This window comes from Myodes glareolus, chromosome 6 (assembly GCF_982192425.1).
Source record: "Myodes glareolus chromosome 6, mMyoGla1.1, whole genome shotgun sequence".
Classification (NCBI taxonomy): domain Eukaryota; kingdom Metazoa; phylum Chordata; class Mammalia; order Rodentia; family Cricetidae; genus Myodes; species Myodes glareolus.
Genome location: NC_142031.1, coordinates 100,054,689 through 100,072,149, shown reverse-complemented (window position 1 = coordinate 100,072,149; position 17,461 = coordinate 100,054,689). Strand labels below are relative to the sequence as shown.

The following is a 17,461-nucleotide window of genomic DNA, read 5'->3' as shown; positions in this document are numbered from 1 at the left end:
AGGTATGTACTTTTAACTCTTATATTTAATATTAAGCTGTTCTCTACCATTGTCAGTTCTGCCACTAATCTTAATGTTACAGTTTTTTTCTTTCTTTTTGTCTTTTTACGAGTATAAATCTTATAAATGTTAAAAGCCAGTAGTCAAACTCAAACCCAACCTTCCAGACAGATTCCATATTGCAGCTATACTTAATAAACAGCCTCAACTGCTCAGAAGATCTGGGGAATGCGATATTTAAGTATTTAATTATTTAAAAAACTTTTCATAACAAAAAGAGACAGGTTGGCTCCTAGCAAGCACTCTGTTTCCTCCAAGAAGACAGAAGACAAACGGTCACAGAACAACATCCATCTGCAGTTGCAGAACAACGTCCATCTGCAGTTCGCTTTGACTGCCAAACGCTGACCATTGGGCAAAAACTGCCTTTCACCTAAACTGAAGACCTCCAGACGTGGACAGAATCACTGGAATCAACAGCCTAGCTGACTGGGTAAGGTAGGCCTCCCTTCCTACAGATTTCTTAGCCCACAGGGTCTTCTAAAGCCTGACAGGCTCTGCACTAAACAGCAAAGGTCAACTGCAACCTTCAGCGACCAGGGAGGACCCAAAAGAGTAGCACTGGGTGCCAACCAAGTAAGTTCTCTGTCATTTTTTAATCAGTAACTCAAGTAAAATCTTATCCTTCTCAAAGATCTCTGACAGTCTGATAGCTAAGAGGTTTTGCCAGGTTGCCTCAACAAATAAAAATACTTTTCATTGTACAAAAATATGTCACAGCCATTATACAATGTATATGTCTAAAACTTCTATTTTTCTTATGAGTTCCAGGGAGCCAAATTAAAGAACCCACCATAAACAGGTCAAATACATGCCCTTCAATTCCCTGATCTTAAAAACTTTTTCTTAATTTAACTTTGTCCTTCTTTTCTGCCAATACCCTAACCAGGTACAAGGGACACCAGACATTTCCATGTCACAAACACCTGTCGGGAGCAGAGACCAACTATGCCAGAATGTGACCAGCACCCAGCCTTCTCTCGTATCTCCCTCCCTCCCCAAAAAGACGATGCCCACAAATCAGCCGGAAACAGTATTGAGAATTCACCACCCCAATTCCTTCAAACTGTAATGTCTAACCTTCTACTTTTTATTATAAAAAGGATCCGGGAATGTTATTCCTTTGTGGTTCCTTTAAGGGCTAACCACGCCCACTCCCAGCCACTTCTGACCAACCTCGTCACCATCTTAACTCTCTTTTTTGTCCCTCTGTCTCGGCATGTGAACACATGTCTTTTCTGTGTCTCTATGTCTGTTTTTATGTCTCTCTGTCTCCCTCTTTTTTAAGTAATAAATGTTTACCTCTATGTTTAGCTTTACGTCTATTTACTATTATCCGCCGCACCCGCCTGCCTGACTCTTCCAGCCAGCCACATGGCGGGACCAGCTCTGCTGCTGTGGGGAACCTGCACTGTTCTGGCAGCAGCCTCTGCAGGCCACTCGGGGCACCCCAACATCATTAAGAACAATAATACGGTCATCAGCTCTTCCCTAGGTCCTTCCCTCTGATAAAACAGGGAACTCTGTGGGATCCCTATATCCTGAGATCTGGGAAATGGATGTCTTAACTAAGGAATCAACTGAAAAGAAGCAAATGGAAGAATTTGGGAATTCACTGCATAGCTATTCTCCGTATCCACTGAGATTACTACCCTCAGAGTTTCAGGCAGGATTAGGATCTCGAAGAAACTCTATCCGTTCTTTCCTGGGCAGACAGCTGAACATCTGGGAAAGTCATGTCTGTAGGCAGTGACTACCCAGGAAGTATCTCTCCAATATGCTAATGCTAGGGAATGTTCTAGGAACCACTATGGAAAGGAAGCTTTGTTCTCAACCGTTTTTAACAGAAGGAGCCACTATGGATATCTGCCGATCTATTCAGAATTTATTTGGGGTTTCAGCTGAACTGATGGAATTTTCCCAGAGCCTAGTAGAGAGGGGTCCAAGGATGATTTCACAGACTTCAGTGGTCAAAAGCTATATTCAGAGACATATTCTATGTCATGGTCACGAGAAAAGAATGCCCTTAAAGATGTGGACACGCGGATCCACATCCTCCATAATACAGCAGTACTCTGGTACCAGATTGGGACTAAAAACAAACTCAAAACTCGGTGATATATTCCAGGAAGTCACTCAGCACGTGCCTGTCTCATGTCCAGGGGCCCAGTTTCCCGTCTTAGGAAAGCCAGAGTCTCCTCTCGGGATACTTTACGATAGGGAAGATCCTGTTTCCAGGGAGCCAAGTAAAATCTCCCAGAGTGATTCACAGACAAGAACTTTTGAGTCTCACCACTCCCTCGAGGCAAGTTATTTTTCCCAGACCAAGACCGATCTCTCAGAACAGCCGGAACTTGGGACTTCATGGTATCAGTATTGCTCATAGTTCAACTGTTGATTTTTCTGTCTTTTTTTTGGGGGGGGGGTTAGGTGGAGGAGTGCTGTTTTGTTTTCTGTTCCATAAATCATGTTTATTACTCTTTTTTTCCAACTAATTTTTAAGGCAGGAGATGAGGTAGATGAGCCCAGCAAGAGGGAGCGGCTGCAAACGGTTCTCAAGAGAATGGGGAAGCTCAGGTGTATGCGGGAGTTAAGAACCCATGGCAGCAGATCCTTCTGGAGTCTTAGGTCTGTGTCTTTCTGTTGTTCTTTCCCATTTGTTCCCCTCTTCCCTTGCCGTCTGGTGGCATCGGGTGGTACCTACTTTCCAGGTCACTTGCAGTCATTGTTCTTTAGTTTTTCTCCTCTCCACAAATATATTCCCTCTCATCCTTGCTTGAAGGGATCACTGCTGCTTTCTTCTTCTTCTTCTTCTTCTTCTTCTTCTTCTTCTTCTTCTTCTTCTTCTTCTTCTTCTTTCTTCTTCTTCTTCTTCTTCTTCTTCTTCTTCTTCTTTCTTCTTCTTCCTCTTCCTCTTCCTCTTCCTCCTCTTCCTCTTCCTCTTCCTCCTCCTCCTGCTCCTCCTCTTCTTCATTCTTCTTCCTTTTTCTTCCTTCTCTTCCTCCTCTTCTTCTTTTATTTTTATTTTATTTTATATGCATAGGTGTTTTACCTGTATGTATGTTCATGTGACGGTATCTATCAGATCTTAGAGTTACATATAGTTGTAAGTTGCACATGGGTTCTTGGAATTGAACCTGGAACGTCTGGAAGAGCAATCAGTGACCTTAACCACTTAGCCATCTCTCCAGCCCACAAAGGGGCTTCTTTACTAATCTTCCTTTAGCATGATGAAGATGATTCATCTCATGAGCTCATACTATAAAGAACTGGATGTTGCTGGTTAGTTGATACCGGGGTGGGTTTGGGTCACAGTCCAAAGAGGGAAGTTCTGATGCAGAGTAGGTGTATGCTTCTACTTTCTTAATGATTACTCAACTGATTGATAATATGACCATAGACAGTACTGCCTAGAAGGAGGGTGGTGCCAATGGGAAATGTAGGTGAGCATCTTGCAATCTCACTGTCTGTGGCTTGTGGTGCATGGCAATGCCTGAGAAATTTAAGGATCATGTGAAACGTGTATGATTCTGACATAGGCTTTTTTCCTATGCTCAGAGTCGCTCCAGTACCGTCACCAGCACTATGGGATATCTGTACCATGTTAGAAAATGTGGCAAAGAGGCAGCAGAGCTGGAGAAGTTGACCCTGAAATGGCAGCACTGTGGAAAACCATACAGGTCAAAGGCTGGGCTTGCATATCACATGAGGTCAGAGCACGGGCCTGTAAGTATTGATTCTTCTCTAGACACTTCCTCTTGTATCTTCTGTGAATCCTTGCTTCCTCATTTGTGTCCTGTTTACTCTTTGAAGGCTTTTGTTGTCTCTTCTATGGAGAGAATGGGGGGTAGGGGAATAGGATGTACATATGTCTTAGTTACCAAGGCAACTTACAAGAAAGTGTTTAATCAGGCTCATGGTTTCAGAGGGTTAAGAGTTCATTGTGGCAGGACAGCTGAGAGCTCACATCTTAATCTACAAGTAGAAGGCAGAGGGAGAGCAAACTAATTGGGAATGGCAAGATCCTTTGAAATTTCAAAGCCCACCCCCAGTGACACACCTCCTCTAACGAGGCCATACTTCCTAATCCTTCCCAAACAGTTCCATCTACTGGGGACCAAGTCTTCAAACATCGGAGCTCACGGGGGCCATTCTCATTCAGACCACCACAACATATGTGTGTGTGTGTGTGTGTGTGCGTGTGTCTAGGCACATATGTATTTGCAGGTGCACATGCATGTATATGCACTTTTATGAAGGTTTGAAGTTGATCTTGTCTTCCTTGATCACTTACTTATTTCTCAAGATAGGTTCTCTTGCTGAATGAATCTGGAACTCAGCAGTTCTGGACAGTTTAGCTAGCCAGGATGAGCTTGTCTCTACCTCCTAAATGTTGGGGTTACCAGTGGGCTGCTGTGCCTACCCAACTTTTCTGTGGGTGTCAGGGATACAAACTCCAATCCCCATGCTTGCATGACAAGTACTTTTTCCTTCCACCGTCTCTCCAAGCTTTAATATATTAATTTTTTATGAATCTATTTTATATGCATAAATATTTTCCCTGAGTGTGCATATGTGCACCGTGTGAGTACCTAGTGCCCATGGAAGTCAGAAAAGGGTTCCAATCCCCTGGAACTGGAGTTACAGATGGTTATGAGCTATGATGTGGATGCTGGGAATCAAAGCCAGGTCCTCTGCAAGAGCAGAAATGCTTTAACTGCTGGGCCATCTCTCCAATCCCCATTACTGTATTTTTAAAATTAAACATTCCCTCTTACTTATATTTTTTGTGGGGCTTTGTCTTTGTTCTTCATTTTTTTTCTTTTTGTCTTGACTCTGTTTCTATATTCCATTTCCACTCTTTTCTGTGCACCCGTATATGCATGCACACATCTGTATAGGTACAGGTACATGTGGATGTGAAGGAATGTGAAGGCCAGAGGACAATTCAGGTGTCATTCCTCGGTAGCTGTCCACCTTTTTTTTATTGTGACAGGGTCTCTCATTGGCCTAGGGTTTGGCATTTTGCTAGGCTCGCTAGCCTGCTCGAGCCCCAGAGTTCCTCCTGTCTCAGTTGCTTGAGTGGCATGATTATGAATGTGCCACCACACGTATCTTTTTAATGTGGGTTTGGGGGAGCAACCTTAACAGACAGTGCTATCTCCTCCTACTGCCCTCCCCTTTGTGTGAGGTGGGGAAATATGAGTATGGATGTGTTTGTGTGAGGTGGGGAAATATGAGTATGGATGTGTTTGTGTGTATGTACACATGCATGTGTAGGTATGCGTGCACATGTGTGAACATGCATGTTGAAGTCAGATGTCTGCAATGAGTGTCTTCCTCAGTTTTGTTCTACCTTATTTTTAAAGATGGCGTCTCTCAATGACTCTGGTGCTTATCTGTGTTAGTTAGACTGTCTGGCCAGGGAGCTCTGAGGATCTGCCTGTCTTGCCCCCATGTGCTAGTGTCACGGTTTTTATCCTGCTAAGAAGTGCATCTTGTTTAATCACTGGCTGTGACTGAAGCCACTCTGTTTCATGCGTGTTTTCATGGCTCACTCTTGCAGGTCTTCTTCCCAGAATCAGCACAGCCGGACTGTTTGAAGGAGATGAGTCTGGAGACAAAGGGTGGAGGTCGAGTTCAGCGGTGTTCTGCCAAGATAGCTGTGTACCATCTGCAGGAGCTGGCCTCTGCTGAACTGACCAAGGAATGGCCGAAGAGGAAGGTGCTCCAGGACCTGGTACCCGACGATCGGAAGGTAAGGTCACGTGTCATTGACACTATTGTATAGATGTTTCCAAGTATGGATTTGTGTGGTGTTCTCTCAAGCCTGGGTTGAAGGCTATATGGTTTTTATAGGAATACTACCCAGGCAATGTTGAACCTGGTTGACTTGATGCATCAAGTCAGAAGTTATATGATACTGGTGATCAGCAGAAAGTTTCTGTGGTGCTAACTGATCAGTTGGCAAGGGAGTGTCTTCCAGCTAACTCAGGGATAAAACTACACGGGTCCCTTAATTAGAGCATCGTTGGAATAGAGACCAAGCCTGTGCAAAGATCTTCTGTCTCATACTCAGTCAGCATTCACTGACTGATGAACTTTCCTGCAGCAAGTGTTACTATGGGGTTATATAAACTCATTTATTTCATAACTTGTGTAGTTATTCATTGTAAGTGTACTGTGAGAAAAAATTATTACTAGTAGCGAAGCCTTCCCTCATAACTCATGAGGAATTAGTTGTAGAAAATCTCACAAATGATGATAGTCTATGGACACTCAAACATCTTATGGATGCTCAAGCACCTTTTACCAAATGGTATGGACTTTGCCTAGCATCTGTGTGTACCTCCTATGTACTTTAAGTCATTTCTAGATTGTTTAACTATGTGATACAAAGGAAATGCTTTACAAGTAGTTACTACACCATGTGTGGCGGTGCACAGAGCACTAGGAGATTAGGGGAAAGAACGCATGGAAAAGAACAGCCTTGACTACATAGTGAGACCCTGTTCCAGAGAAACAAAAACAAACAAAATAGCTGTGGTACTGAATTAGTTAAGGAATAGTGACAAGAATAGTAACTGAAATTACATTACATACACGGTCTTTATATATATTTTAAAATGTATTTTATTTATGGAGAGGGATGCATATGGGTGTCAGAGGACAACTTGAAGGAGAAGTCTGTTCTTTCCTTCCATCACGTGAATCTTATGGATTAAACTCAGGTCCTCAGGCTGGGTGACAAGTACCTAGCCTTCCCGCCGGCCCATACTCAATCTTCATGAGCTACAGCTGCTGGAATAGCTCTGCATGGAGACTCGCTCTTTTAGATACGTATTTTAGTCTCTAGGTTCTAATTCACTACTAGTAGTATTTAGCTTTCTCCTCCAATTGACCCAGTTTGGAGTGTTAATGGTATGTCAAATAGACTCCTGCGTCTTTTGATGTACCTAAACATGTCTTTGTTGAAAAAAAACAAAAACAAAAAGGCCATTTATTGCCGGGTGTGATGATGCACACCTTTAATCCCAGTGTTCTGGAGGCAGAGGTAGGTGGATCTCTAAGTTCGAGGCCAGCCTGGTCTACACAGTGAGTTCCAGGACAGCCAGGGCTACACAGAGAAACACAGAAAAACAAAACAAACAAACAAATAAAAAACAAAGCAAAAACTTACTTATTTTATATGTATGAGTATTTGTCTACATGTATGTACATGCATCATGTGCATGCCTGGTGCCTACAGAGGCCAGGAGACATCAGATCCCCTAGGATTTGAGTTACGGATGGTTGTTAATCATTAAATCATTATGTATGTACTGGGAACTGAACCCCATCCCTCTAGAAGAGCAGTCAGTGCTCCTAACTTCTGAGCCAGCTCTCCAGCCCAGACTTTTTTTTTAAACACCATAAGATACTGAAAAATTAGCTTGTATTTTCCCTGCCCCACTCCTGAAATTAGCCATTTTTATAAGATATGCTGGTTCCTATTAAGAAAATATATTTAGAATATGTAGTAGAAGATCTGAGTGCTAAGTGTGTTTATGCCTACTTGGCTTTCATTGCTTCTGGGTCCTGCCAGTGTGGAACTATTGTATATATGTGGTTATTCATGTCCCACATAAAGCCCATATTTAATCATGCGTGCACACACACACACACACACAGACACATACTATTAGTTACTTTTCTATTGCTTGATATAACACCATGATTAAGGTAATTTACAGAAGGAGTTTCTTTTGGACTTACCGTTCCAGAGGGATAAGAGCTCATCACTATCATGGCATGGTGGGCCAGGGAGGCATGGCGTCTGGATCAGCTGGGAACTTACATCTTCTACCGTAAGCAGCTAATAAAGAGAGTGCCCTGGAAATGACACATGACTTTTGAAACCTTAAAGCCCAGCTCCAGTGACATACTCCTTCCAATGAAACCATGCCTCCTAAACCTACCCAGTGTAATCACCTAGAAATTGAGTGTTCAAATGCCTGTGGCGATGGAGGACATCTCAAACTACTACAGCTATTCTACACACACAGGCTTGTGTGATTATAAGACATGATGCTTAAATTCCAGTCCAATATGACCAGTTCCAGCCTTCCTTCCTATTCATCCCTCCTTGTCTAGCAGTGAAAACCTGGTCAGTGCTGCTCAGACTGCATGAACATCAGATTGTTTCAGAGTCGTGTGTCCATGCCCCTCAAGTGGCAGATGTCCTAACCGAAGTTACAGATGTCCTAACTGGACCGCCTGAGTCCTCTGAAAGAACAGTCAGTGCTGTTAACCAATGAGCCATCCTTCTTGCCCTGCATTTTCCTTTTCATTTTGTCCTTTTCCCTCCTACTTCAAAAGATGACCAACTCGCTAGTTTCTGTTCATCCTTCCTGCATCTTTACCAGATGCAGGGCCAGGTACTTGTACATTTTATTACACTCCCATCTTCCTGGATTCTTGTTTATTCCCTGGTTTAGTTTACTTAAAAATATATCCTGGAGTGTCTGGAGGTGGTGGTGCACACCTTTAATCCCAGCACTCAGAGGTAGGTGGATCTCTGAATTTGATGCCAGCCTGGTCTACAGGGAGATTTCAGGACAGCCAGGACTACACAAAGAAATCTTTCCTCAAGAAGAAGAAGAAGAAAAAGAGTATATCCTGGAAATCACTTCAGTGTCTTCATGAAGATCACCCTCATTCTTTTCTTCCACAGTTGCATGGTTTCTAACTTAAGTCAATAGGGTGGTTTAGTTTATAAAAGTAGTGCTTTCTGGACGGTCATCCTCTAACAAAGGGACCTAGAGTGGCAAATGGAATTAGTTGCTAAGGAGATGTTCTGCTTCTGAATGACACCAGCCCTGTACTCTGGTTGAGGGTCCTCATGGGCTTTTTTATTTCTCTGGTATGTACCACCTCCTCACTTTTCTCTTCTAAAAATACAGATGAAATGTTACCATAGAAGACTTGCCGTCTAGGGTGTGGGAGGATCTAAGACTGAACTAGTTTCTCTGCAGACAGGCTGCACAGACTGCTTTTGTTGTGTGCTCACCTGATCTTGTAGGCTGCTGAAATGCCTCATTTATAGAAGTAGGCGTGAGGGGCTAGAGAAACTTAACTGTAGTTAAGAGCACTTGCTGCTCTTTTTTTAAATAATTTTTTATTGATATTTATTGAGCTCTACATTTTTCTCTGCTCCCCTCCCTGCCTCTCCCTTCCCGCTTCAATCCTCCCCCAAAGATCCCCATGCTCCTAATTTACTCAGGAGATCTTGTCTTTTTATACTTTCTACTTCCCATGTAGATTAGATCTATGTAAGTCTCTCTTAGTGTCCGCATTGTTGTCTAAATTCTCTGGGATTGTGGTTTGTAGGCTGGCTTTCTTTGCTTTATGTTTAAAAACCGCGTATGAGTGAGCACATGTGACAATTGTCTTTCTGTGTCTGGGTTACCTCACTCAAAATAATGTTTTCTAGTTCCATCCACTTTCCTGCAAAATTCAAGCTGTCGTTTTTTTCTGCTGTGTAGTACTCCATTGTGTAAATGTACCACATTTTCCTTATCCATTCTTTGATTGAGGGGCATTTAGGTTGTTTCCAGGTTCTGACTATGACAAACAAAGCTGCTATGAACATGGTTGAGCACATATCCTTGTGGCACGATTGAGCATCCTTTGGATATATATACAAAAGTGGTATTATTGGGTCATGAGGAAGGTTGTTCCCTAATTTTCTGAGAAATTGCCACACTGACATCCAGAGGGGTTGTACCAGCTTGCATTCCCACCAGCAATGCAGAAGTGTTCCCTTTTCCCCACAACCTCTCCAGCATAAGTTGTCATCAGTGTTTTTGATCTTGGACATTCTTACAGGTGTAAGATGGAATCTCAGAGTTGTTTTGATTTTCATTTCTCTGATGACTAAGGATGTTGAACATTTCCTTAAGTGTCTTTCAGCCATTTTAGATTCCTCTGTTGAGAATTCTCTGTTTAGGTCTGTACTCCATTTTTTTATTAGATTATGTGATCTTTTGGTGTCCAATTTCTTGAGTTCTTTGTACATTTTGGAGATCAGACCTCTGTCTGATATGGGGTTATGAAGATCTTTTCACATTCTGTAGGCTGTTGTTTTGTCTTGTTGACCATGTCCTTTGCTTTACAGAAGCTTTTCAGTTTCAGGAGGTCCCATTTATTAATTGTTTCTCTCAGTGTCTGTGCTGCTGGGGTTCTATTTAGGAAATAGTCCCCTGTGCCAATGCGTTCAGGTGTACTTCCCACTTTTTCTTCTATAAGGTTCAGTGTGACTGGCTTTATGTTGAGGTCTTTGATCCATTTGGACTTGAGTTTTGTGCATGGTGATAGATATGGGTCTATTTTCATTTTTTTTATATGTTGATATCCAATTATGCCAGCACCACTTGTTAAATATGCTTTCTTTTTTCCAATCGATTTTTTTTTTGCTTCTTTATCAAAGATCAGGTGTTCGAAGATGTGTGGATTGATATCCGGGTCTTCTATTCAGTTCCAATGGTCTCCTGTCTGTTCTTATGCCAATACCAGGCTGTTTTCAGTATTGTAACTCTGTAGTAGAGTTTGAAGTCAGGGATTGTGATGCCTACAGAAGTTCTTTTATTGCCCAGGATTGTTTTGGCTATCCTGGGTTTTTTGCTTTTCCATATGAAATTGAGTACCGTTCTTTTGAGGTCTTTGAAGAATTTTGCTGGGATTTTGATGGGCATTGCACATTTGCTGCTCTTGTAGAAGATCCCGGTTTTGTTCCTGGAACCCACCTTTGGCAGCTCACAGTGCCTGTAATTGCAACCCCAAGGGAATCAAAGCCATTCTCTGGCCCTTGCAGGTACTTCACTCATGTTCACATACCCATACTCAGGCATCCATGATGGAAATAAAATAGCTACGCCTTTCTTAAAGTTGGTGCGAAGCTTTGCAGGTATCTTGGTTGGGCGTTGCATTGTTGCAATTCAGTGTTTCTTGTCTTCTAGTTAAAATACACTCGCCCTGGGTTGCCTGCATTCAGCCAGGAAGTACTGCACAAGTGGAAGACGGATATCAAGAAGTACCATCGTATCCAGTGTCCTAACCAGGTGACTCTTCCTCTTTCATTGTATCAGTAAATAATGTAAATTCTGGAAAATCTGATGCTTTAGTTCCTGATTGTTTCATGATGAAGTACTTGAACTGTGTGGAGGCGTGCAACCATGATTTAGTTTGTTCAGAACCGGGTACCGCCATAATTCTGATGACCATCAGGATAGCCCTGCTGCTACATGCAGCATCGTCTGAGGTCACTCGTGTGCAGTGAACTGGAATGTCCCATCAGCTGCGTTCAACTGAGCTTGTGGCACTCCATCTGTCTTCTCTGTCTGCAGAAGAGCAGGATTGCCCGTGGGGGATGTAAGTGACCAGCTTTAGACACAGAAGTAGAAGGTGCAGCCCTTCTGAGGTCCCACTGCACAGTTTGTACAGCGTCATTTCATAGCTCCTGTTAGTCGATTGCAACACAGGTGTATTCGTCCTTTTCTGTTGGTGTGGCACTGTGACCAGCAGCTTGCAGAAGGAAGAGTCATTCGGGCTCACAGTTCTAGAGTGATAGAATCCATGTGGTGGGGAGGATAGCCACAAGGGGCAGGCGTGGTAGCAGGAACAGAAAGCTGAAAGTTCATGCCCTCAAAAGCAAGCTTGAAGCAGAGAGCAAACAGGAAATTGAGTGGGACTATAAATGCTTAAGTCCCACCCCCAGTGATGTACTTCCTCCAGTAAGACTACACTTCCTGGACGTTCTACAACTTCCCAAACAGTGCCACCAAGTGGAGCATATGGGAGCTGTGGCGGTGTGAATGAGAATGCCCCTACAGGCTCGATTATTTGATGCTTACTTCCTACTTGGCAGAACTGTTTGGGAAGGACTAGGAGATGTGGCCTTGTTGGAAGAGGTGTGTCACTAGGGACAGGCAGGCTTTGAGGTTTCAAAAGTCCAGGCCATTCCCAGCTAACTCTGGCTCTACTTCCAACTTACGGGTGCTGTAAGCTCTCAGCTACTGCTCCAGCCCTGTGCTTGCCTGTCTATTGCGTCCTTCCCACCATGATGGTTATGGCCCACCCATAACCTAATTAAATGTAAGCAAGTCCCTAATTAAATGCTTTCTTTTATAAGGTACCTTAGTCAATGGTATCTCTTCACAGGAACTGAGTAACTAAGACAGAAGTCTGTGGAGGAATATTTCTTAATTCAGACCAATACTGTAGGGCTAACCCAGACTCAGAGAAAGTGTGAATGGACTCCGCTTCTCAATGGTAGAGCAGCAGAGACTTGCTGCTATCTTTAAAATTAGTACCAGAGCTGATAGTGTAGTCCTTTTGGAAGAAATAAATACAGATATAGTTGATAGAAATAAATAAAACATAACTCTGAAACTTTGAGTGTTCTGTTACATATCAGAGAGCGGGAAAGGGAAAGGGACAGCTCGGCCCTACAGTTTGCCGTCTTTATTGTCTTCTCTGTTGGATTTCCTCCTCGCCTCTGTCTTCTTGTGTGCTTATTAGTATTTGGTTTGTGGCACTGGCGACTGATCTTCTAGCTCCTGATATGGAATTAGCCAGTGTAAATGATTACGTTGCTCAGAGAAGGTTCCTTGTGTGCAGGACTCACCTTGCTGCTTCTCTTTTTCAGGGCTGTGAGGCTGTCTACAGTAGTGTGTCTGGCCTTAAAGCTCACCTGGGCTCTTGTACACTGGTTTGTAACATTTTCAGTTTACTATCGTAATGTGCCCTCTCCAGTAGTCTGGCGTAGATGAGAACTCGGTTTAGGTGAACAACTGGTCATTCTGTTGGTCACCATCTTCAGAGGCTGCCCTTCGACCTCAGTGTTGTGGGGCATTTTTGATCTCGTACTGGGTGGTATAGCAGGGTGCATCAGGATACAGAAAAGGGCGTGCCTTGCTCATTTAGGGAATTTGAAGAAAGCTCTGTGAATTTGGAGTCACAACCAGAGACTGCTTCTGTAAGAGTCTGCATTTTCCAATGGATACCCACGCCCGACCCAGGCTGCGCGCTTCCTGAACTCGGGCCCACGAGAAGGGACGATTGTCCTGAGGGTTGGAAAAGAAGACACAGACAAAAGAGACCTGGCTCATCTACAAGAGTAAATGGCAACTTTATTAAACTCAAGACAGGTATTTATATCAGTGGGCTAGAAGAATCGAAAATGCAAGGCCTTCTCCCATCCAGGAGCAGGAGGAAGATTAAAGCCTACCCGGAGCCTCGGGCAGGGTAATCTAGGGAGCCAGGCTATCGACCCACTGCTAAGACCTTGAATACAAGTGGAATCACCATAACAAAGAGAACCAGGTTCTTGCTAAGTTATCCCCTCAAGCCAGAGCTAGTGCAGAGACTCCAGGAAGCCGGAGGTCACAAGGCCCTGCGAATCGCCAGGAGGGAAGGGAAGAAACTTTGGTAGCTACATGCTTCCTTCTCCTTGATCCTTGCATTGGGCTCCCTTGCCTTAATTTGCCATAATCTACCTGAAAAAAATTTTTGGACTGGTGAAGATCCTCCAAACCCATCCAGACTCTACTGGCCCCATGGGATGTGAGACAGGACAGGGCTTCATGCTAATAACCACTCATCTCTCTGAACCGTTTCCATGGTGACCCAGGTATCCTACCACCCATGAGTCATGGGAAATGCTGCCATTTCCAGTCCCATTCAGAAGTATCTGCTCGGACAACATGAGCACCATGACATGAGCAGTTTTAGGAGGGGAGAGAGGTCTCAGTTTGAGGCACCACGGGAGGTGTATGCATCTCAGCAGGTTTTTGTAGCAGTGCTTAGTAGAGCATCATCTTGATGCTGGTTTCTGAGTCCTTAAACTAGGTACTATGGATGATATTTGTCTCATTCGGGATTTCTAAGGCACTGTTTGCCACCATGGTTCACCATGCAAAGGACGGAACCTGGTGCCCCTAGTGAACTTGCGAAGGAAGCAGGAACTGGCATCCAGCTTTGCCCAACAAAATGCAGACCTTCAAGCCCATGGAGGGCCGCTGGATGACATGGGATTTTTCATAAAGTAGGGTTCACAGTGTGATAAATCACTCCTTGTAGCCTCAGTCTGTTGTAAGGCCAAAACTCCACCCACCTTAGCGAGCATTCTCATTTATGGGAGAAAATGGAACGGGCTGATGTTAGAGAGAGTGAGTGAGGTGACACGGAGCTAGACCTGAATATTAAAGCCTACTGAGCAAACCGGAAAGGAAACATCCCAGGAAGAGACAAGGACTGAATGCAAAGGCCCTAAATTCAGAGTGAGGCGAGTCATTTTAAAAAACAAACTGTGCACATAACAAAAGCATCGCCAACAAGATGACCCGGATGTAAGGGTGTATGCAGCCGGGCTGAGTATGATCCCCAAAACCCAGGGTAGAGAAAACAACAGACTCCTTCAAGCAGGTCCTTTCACCTCCCCCTGGGCACCATGGTGCACATGCCCTCACGCCCACACATGCACACACATGCGCACAAACACACACACGCCCTCGTGCACACACACGCCCACATACACAATGCAATCACGCCCTCATGAACACACATGCCCACACGCAAATGTGCACATGCCCTCATCCGCACACAGACACATGTGCACACACGCACAAATGCCCTCATGTGCACACACATGCCCCCCCCACACTCATGTGCACACACTAAATGTGAAATCGTATTTTAAAGAAGTATTGCTGATGAGTGATTGAAGAATTTGGGTTGAGGAGGGGAAGGCGAAGCTGGTAAGGTTCAGAGAGTCAAGAGTCAAGGAGACAAGAGAAAATGATGCTGTCGGCTTCTACACACAGTGTTGGCTGAACACACAGTGGAAACGTTTGCCCCGAAACTGAAGAGATTGGGGGTGAGAGAGAGCAAAGAGCAGGTTGCAGTGAGGAAAACATCCAAAGTGTTGCTTTTAAGAAAGAGGTAGGAGAGATAAATTATTCTTTCTTTCTTTTTAGAGATAGGTTTTCTCTGTAGCTTTCAGACCTGTCCTGAAACTCACTCTGTAAAACAGGCTGGCCTCTGTCTCCCAGTATCTTTTGTTTTTTTGAGACAGGACCTCACTTGGTATTCGGGGCTGCCTTGGAATTTTATTGTGTAGCCACTGAGCTCACAGCAAAGTCACAAGTGCCAGCCTTTTGGGTGCTACAGGCACGGGCATGAGCCAGCACACCCAGCGTCTTGAAAGTTGTTTTCTGAAGTACAAAGAGCTTCCACTCCTTATCCTTGTACAGAAATAAGATGTGAGCTGTATGCTGGGTGACACCAGCTGCTTGAGAGGCTGAGGCAGGAGGGTTCCAAGTTCAAGGTCACTTTGGGAACCAATGTAAGAGAGGGCAGCTGTAAGTCAGTGGTAGCGTAATAAGGGCAGTGTAGCAAGGGGAAAGCCCCTAGATATAGTCCTTAGTACTGAAAATAAACATGAAAATTCAGTTGAAATCCCCCTGAATCCTAGCCTATGTTTGGTGTTACTTATTCCTGTCCAAAATATAAATATAAACATAAATATAAATATATATATAATATGTTTGTATATATACACACACATATGAACACACATACATTATATACAAATATATATATATACACACACACACATATATAAGTGGTACATTTGATGTGTCTATAACTTGCTTTTCCCAGACAGCACTATTTTGAAGTTTATTCATAATTAGACGGCCTTATTAAATTTATAGCTGATATAACTCAGTGTGTAAATACATTACTATTCATTCTTCCTTCTAGACAGAAAAAGTTGTATACTAGAGCTATTTATTTGTTTGTTTATTAATCTACTTATTTTGAGACAGGGTTTCTCTGAATAACAGCCCTGGTCATCCAGGAACTTAATCTGTAGACCAGGCTGGCCTCCAACTCACAGAGAACTTCCTATCTCTGCCTCTTTAATCTGCTGGGATTAAAAGTGTGTGCCAGCACTGTCCAGCTTAGAGATGGTAAGTGCCCCATTAATGGTTTCTGATAGGTGTTCCTGGTTATTAGGTGGCTCTCCTTCACAAGATCACACATCTTCCATCTTTGTGCACTCTTCTCCTCTAGGGCCCTATAAAGCCATCTGATCTAGCCAAGAAAGGGGGAGATAGCACAGTGTACAGTTGCAAGGCTAGAAGCAGCATGCCACTCTTACTAACGTTCTACTAGAAAGACCGCTGCTGGCTGCCCATATGCTACCTGGAGAAAGACACAAACGGGGAACAGGGTGCACACAACGTTTGTCTGCAGTTCTGGAAGGTCAGGGAGGGTTTTGGAGGACAGGTGTATTCTCTGATGAATGTTCCTAGCATCAGTGCATTGTAACTTCTGTTATTCATGTGTAGTGTTCTTGGTACACCTGGAAAAGAGACATGTTTCTCTTCATGTACCCAAACAACCCAGGCTTGTGGTATATGTTCAACTTCAGCGATTATTTACAAATAATTTTCAAAACGACTCTTGTTCAACCCGATTATGCTAGGAGAGAGACCAAATCCACCACTGTCCAAGTAAAGCAAACTGTATTGTAGAGATGCACCCAGGATTTGCCAGTCGGTTGTCTCACCCTAAGTACGGATTGTTTTTCAGATAACAATCCTTTATGGGCTTTTTGAGATTCCTTTTATGGGAAAGGTTAAGGTCAATAGAAAACAGCTATAAGCATGTTTACATGGGTGGGGTAATTGGCTGTTAGAAAAAAATACAATGAGCTGGGTGATGGTGGCACATGCCTATAATCCCAGCACTTGGGAGGCAAGCCAAGCAGATCTCTGTGAGTTTGAAGCCAGCCTGGTCTACAAGTACTAGTTCCAGGACAGGCTCCAAAGCTACAGAGAAACCCTGTCTCAAAAAAAAAAAAAAAAAAAAGAAAGAAAGAAAAGAAAAGAAATACAATGAAAGGTAATATATATATATATATATATATTCTTGCTTTTAATTTTTTATAATATATATTCTTTATATATGTATATATATAATTTGAAGGAGAGTCATACATTATGGGATAGTTGGTCACTGGTATAGGACAAGGTATCTTGAGAACATATTTTGTAAGATAAAGGTCAGTCATACATCATGGGGTCATAAGTTCAGTGCAGGCTGAAAAACATGTTTTGCGGGTAGGAGAGATGACTCACATGACTCAGAGGGTAAGAGCACTGGATGCTCTTCTAGAGGTTCTGAGTTCAATTCTCAGTAACCATGTGGTGGCTCACAACCATCTGTAGTGAGATCTGGTGCCCTCTTCTGGTATGCAAGCAGACATGCAGGCAGAACACTGTATATATAATAATCTTAAAAAAGAAAGAAAAACATGTTTTGCAGGGTACAATAGATTTAGGAAACAAATTTATTC

General features: G+C 43.3%; 1 protein-coding gene across 1 annotated transcript; it reads left to right on the top strand.

Moving 5' to 3' along the window:
* The first annotated feature begins 1,401 nt into the window (after positions 1–1,401).
* LOC148121917 (zinc finger protein 512-like) lies at positions 1,402–15,401 on the top strand. Its single transcript, XM_087907412.1, has 6 exons — positions 1,402–2,649; position 3,153; positions 3,619–3,786; positions 5,627–5,818; positions 11,058–11,159; positions 12,746–15,401. Exons 1-6 carry the CDS (start codon positions 2,528–2,530, stop codon positions 12,836–12,838), a joined length of 678 nt encoding a protein of 225 aa, XP_087763538.1. The 5' UTR covers positions 1,402–2,527; the 3' UTR covers positions 12,839–15,401.
* The last annotated feature ends 2,060 nt before the right edge of the window (positions 15,402–17,461 follow it).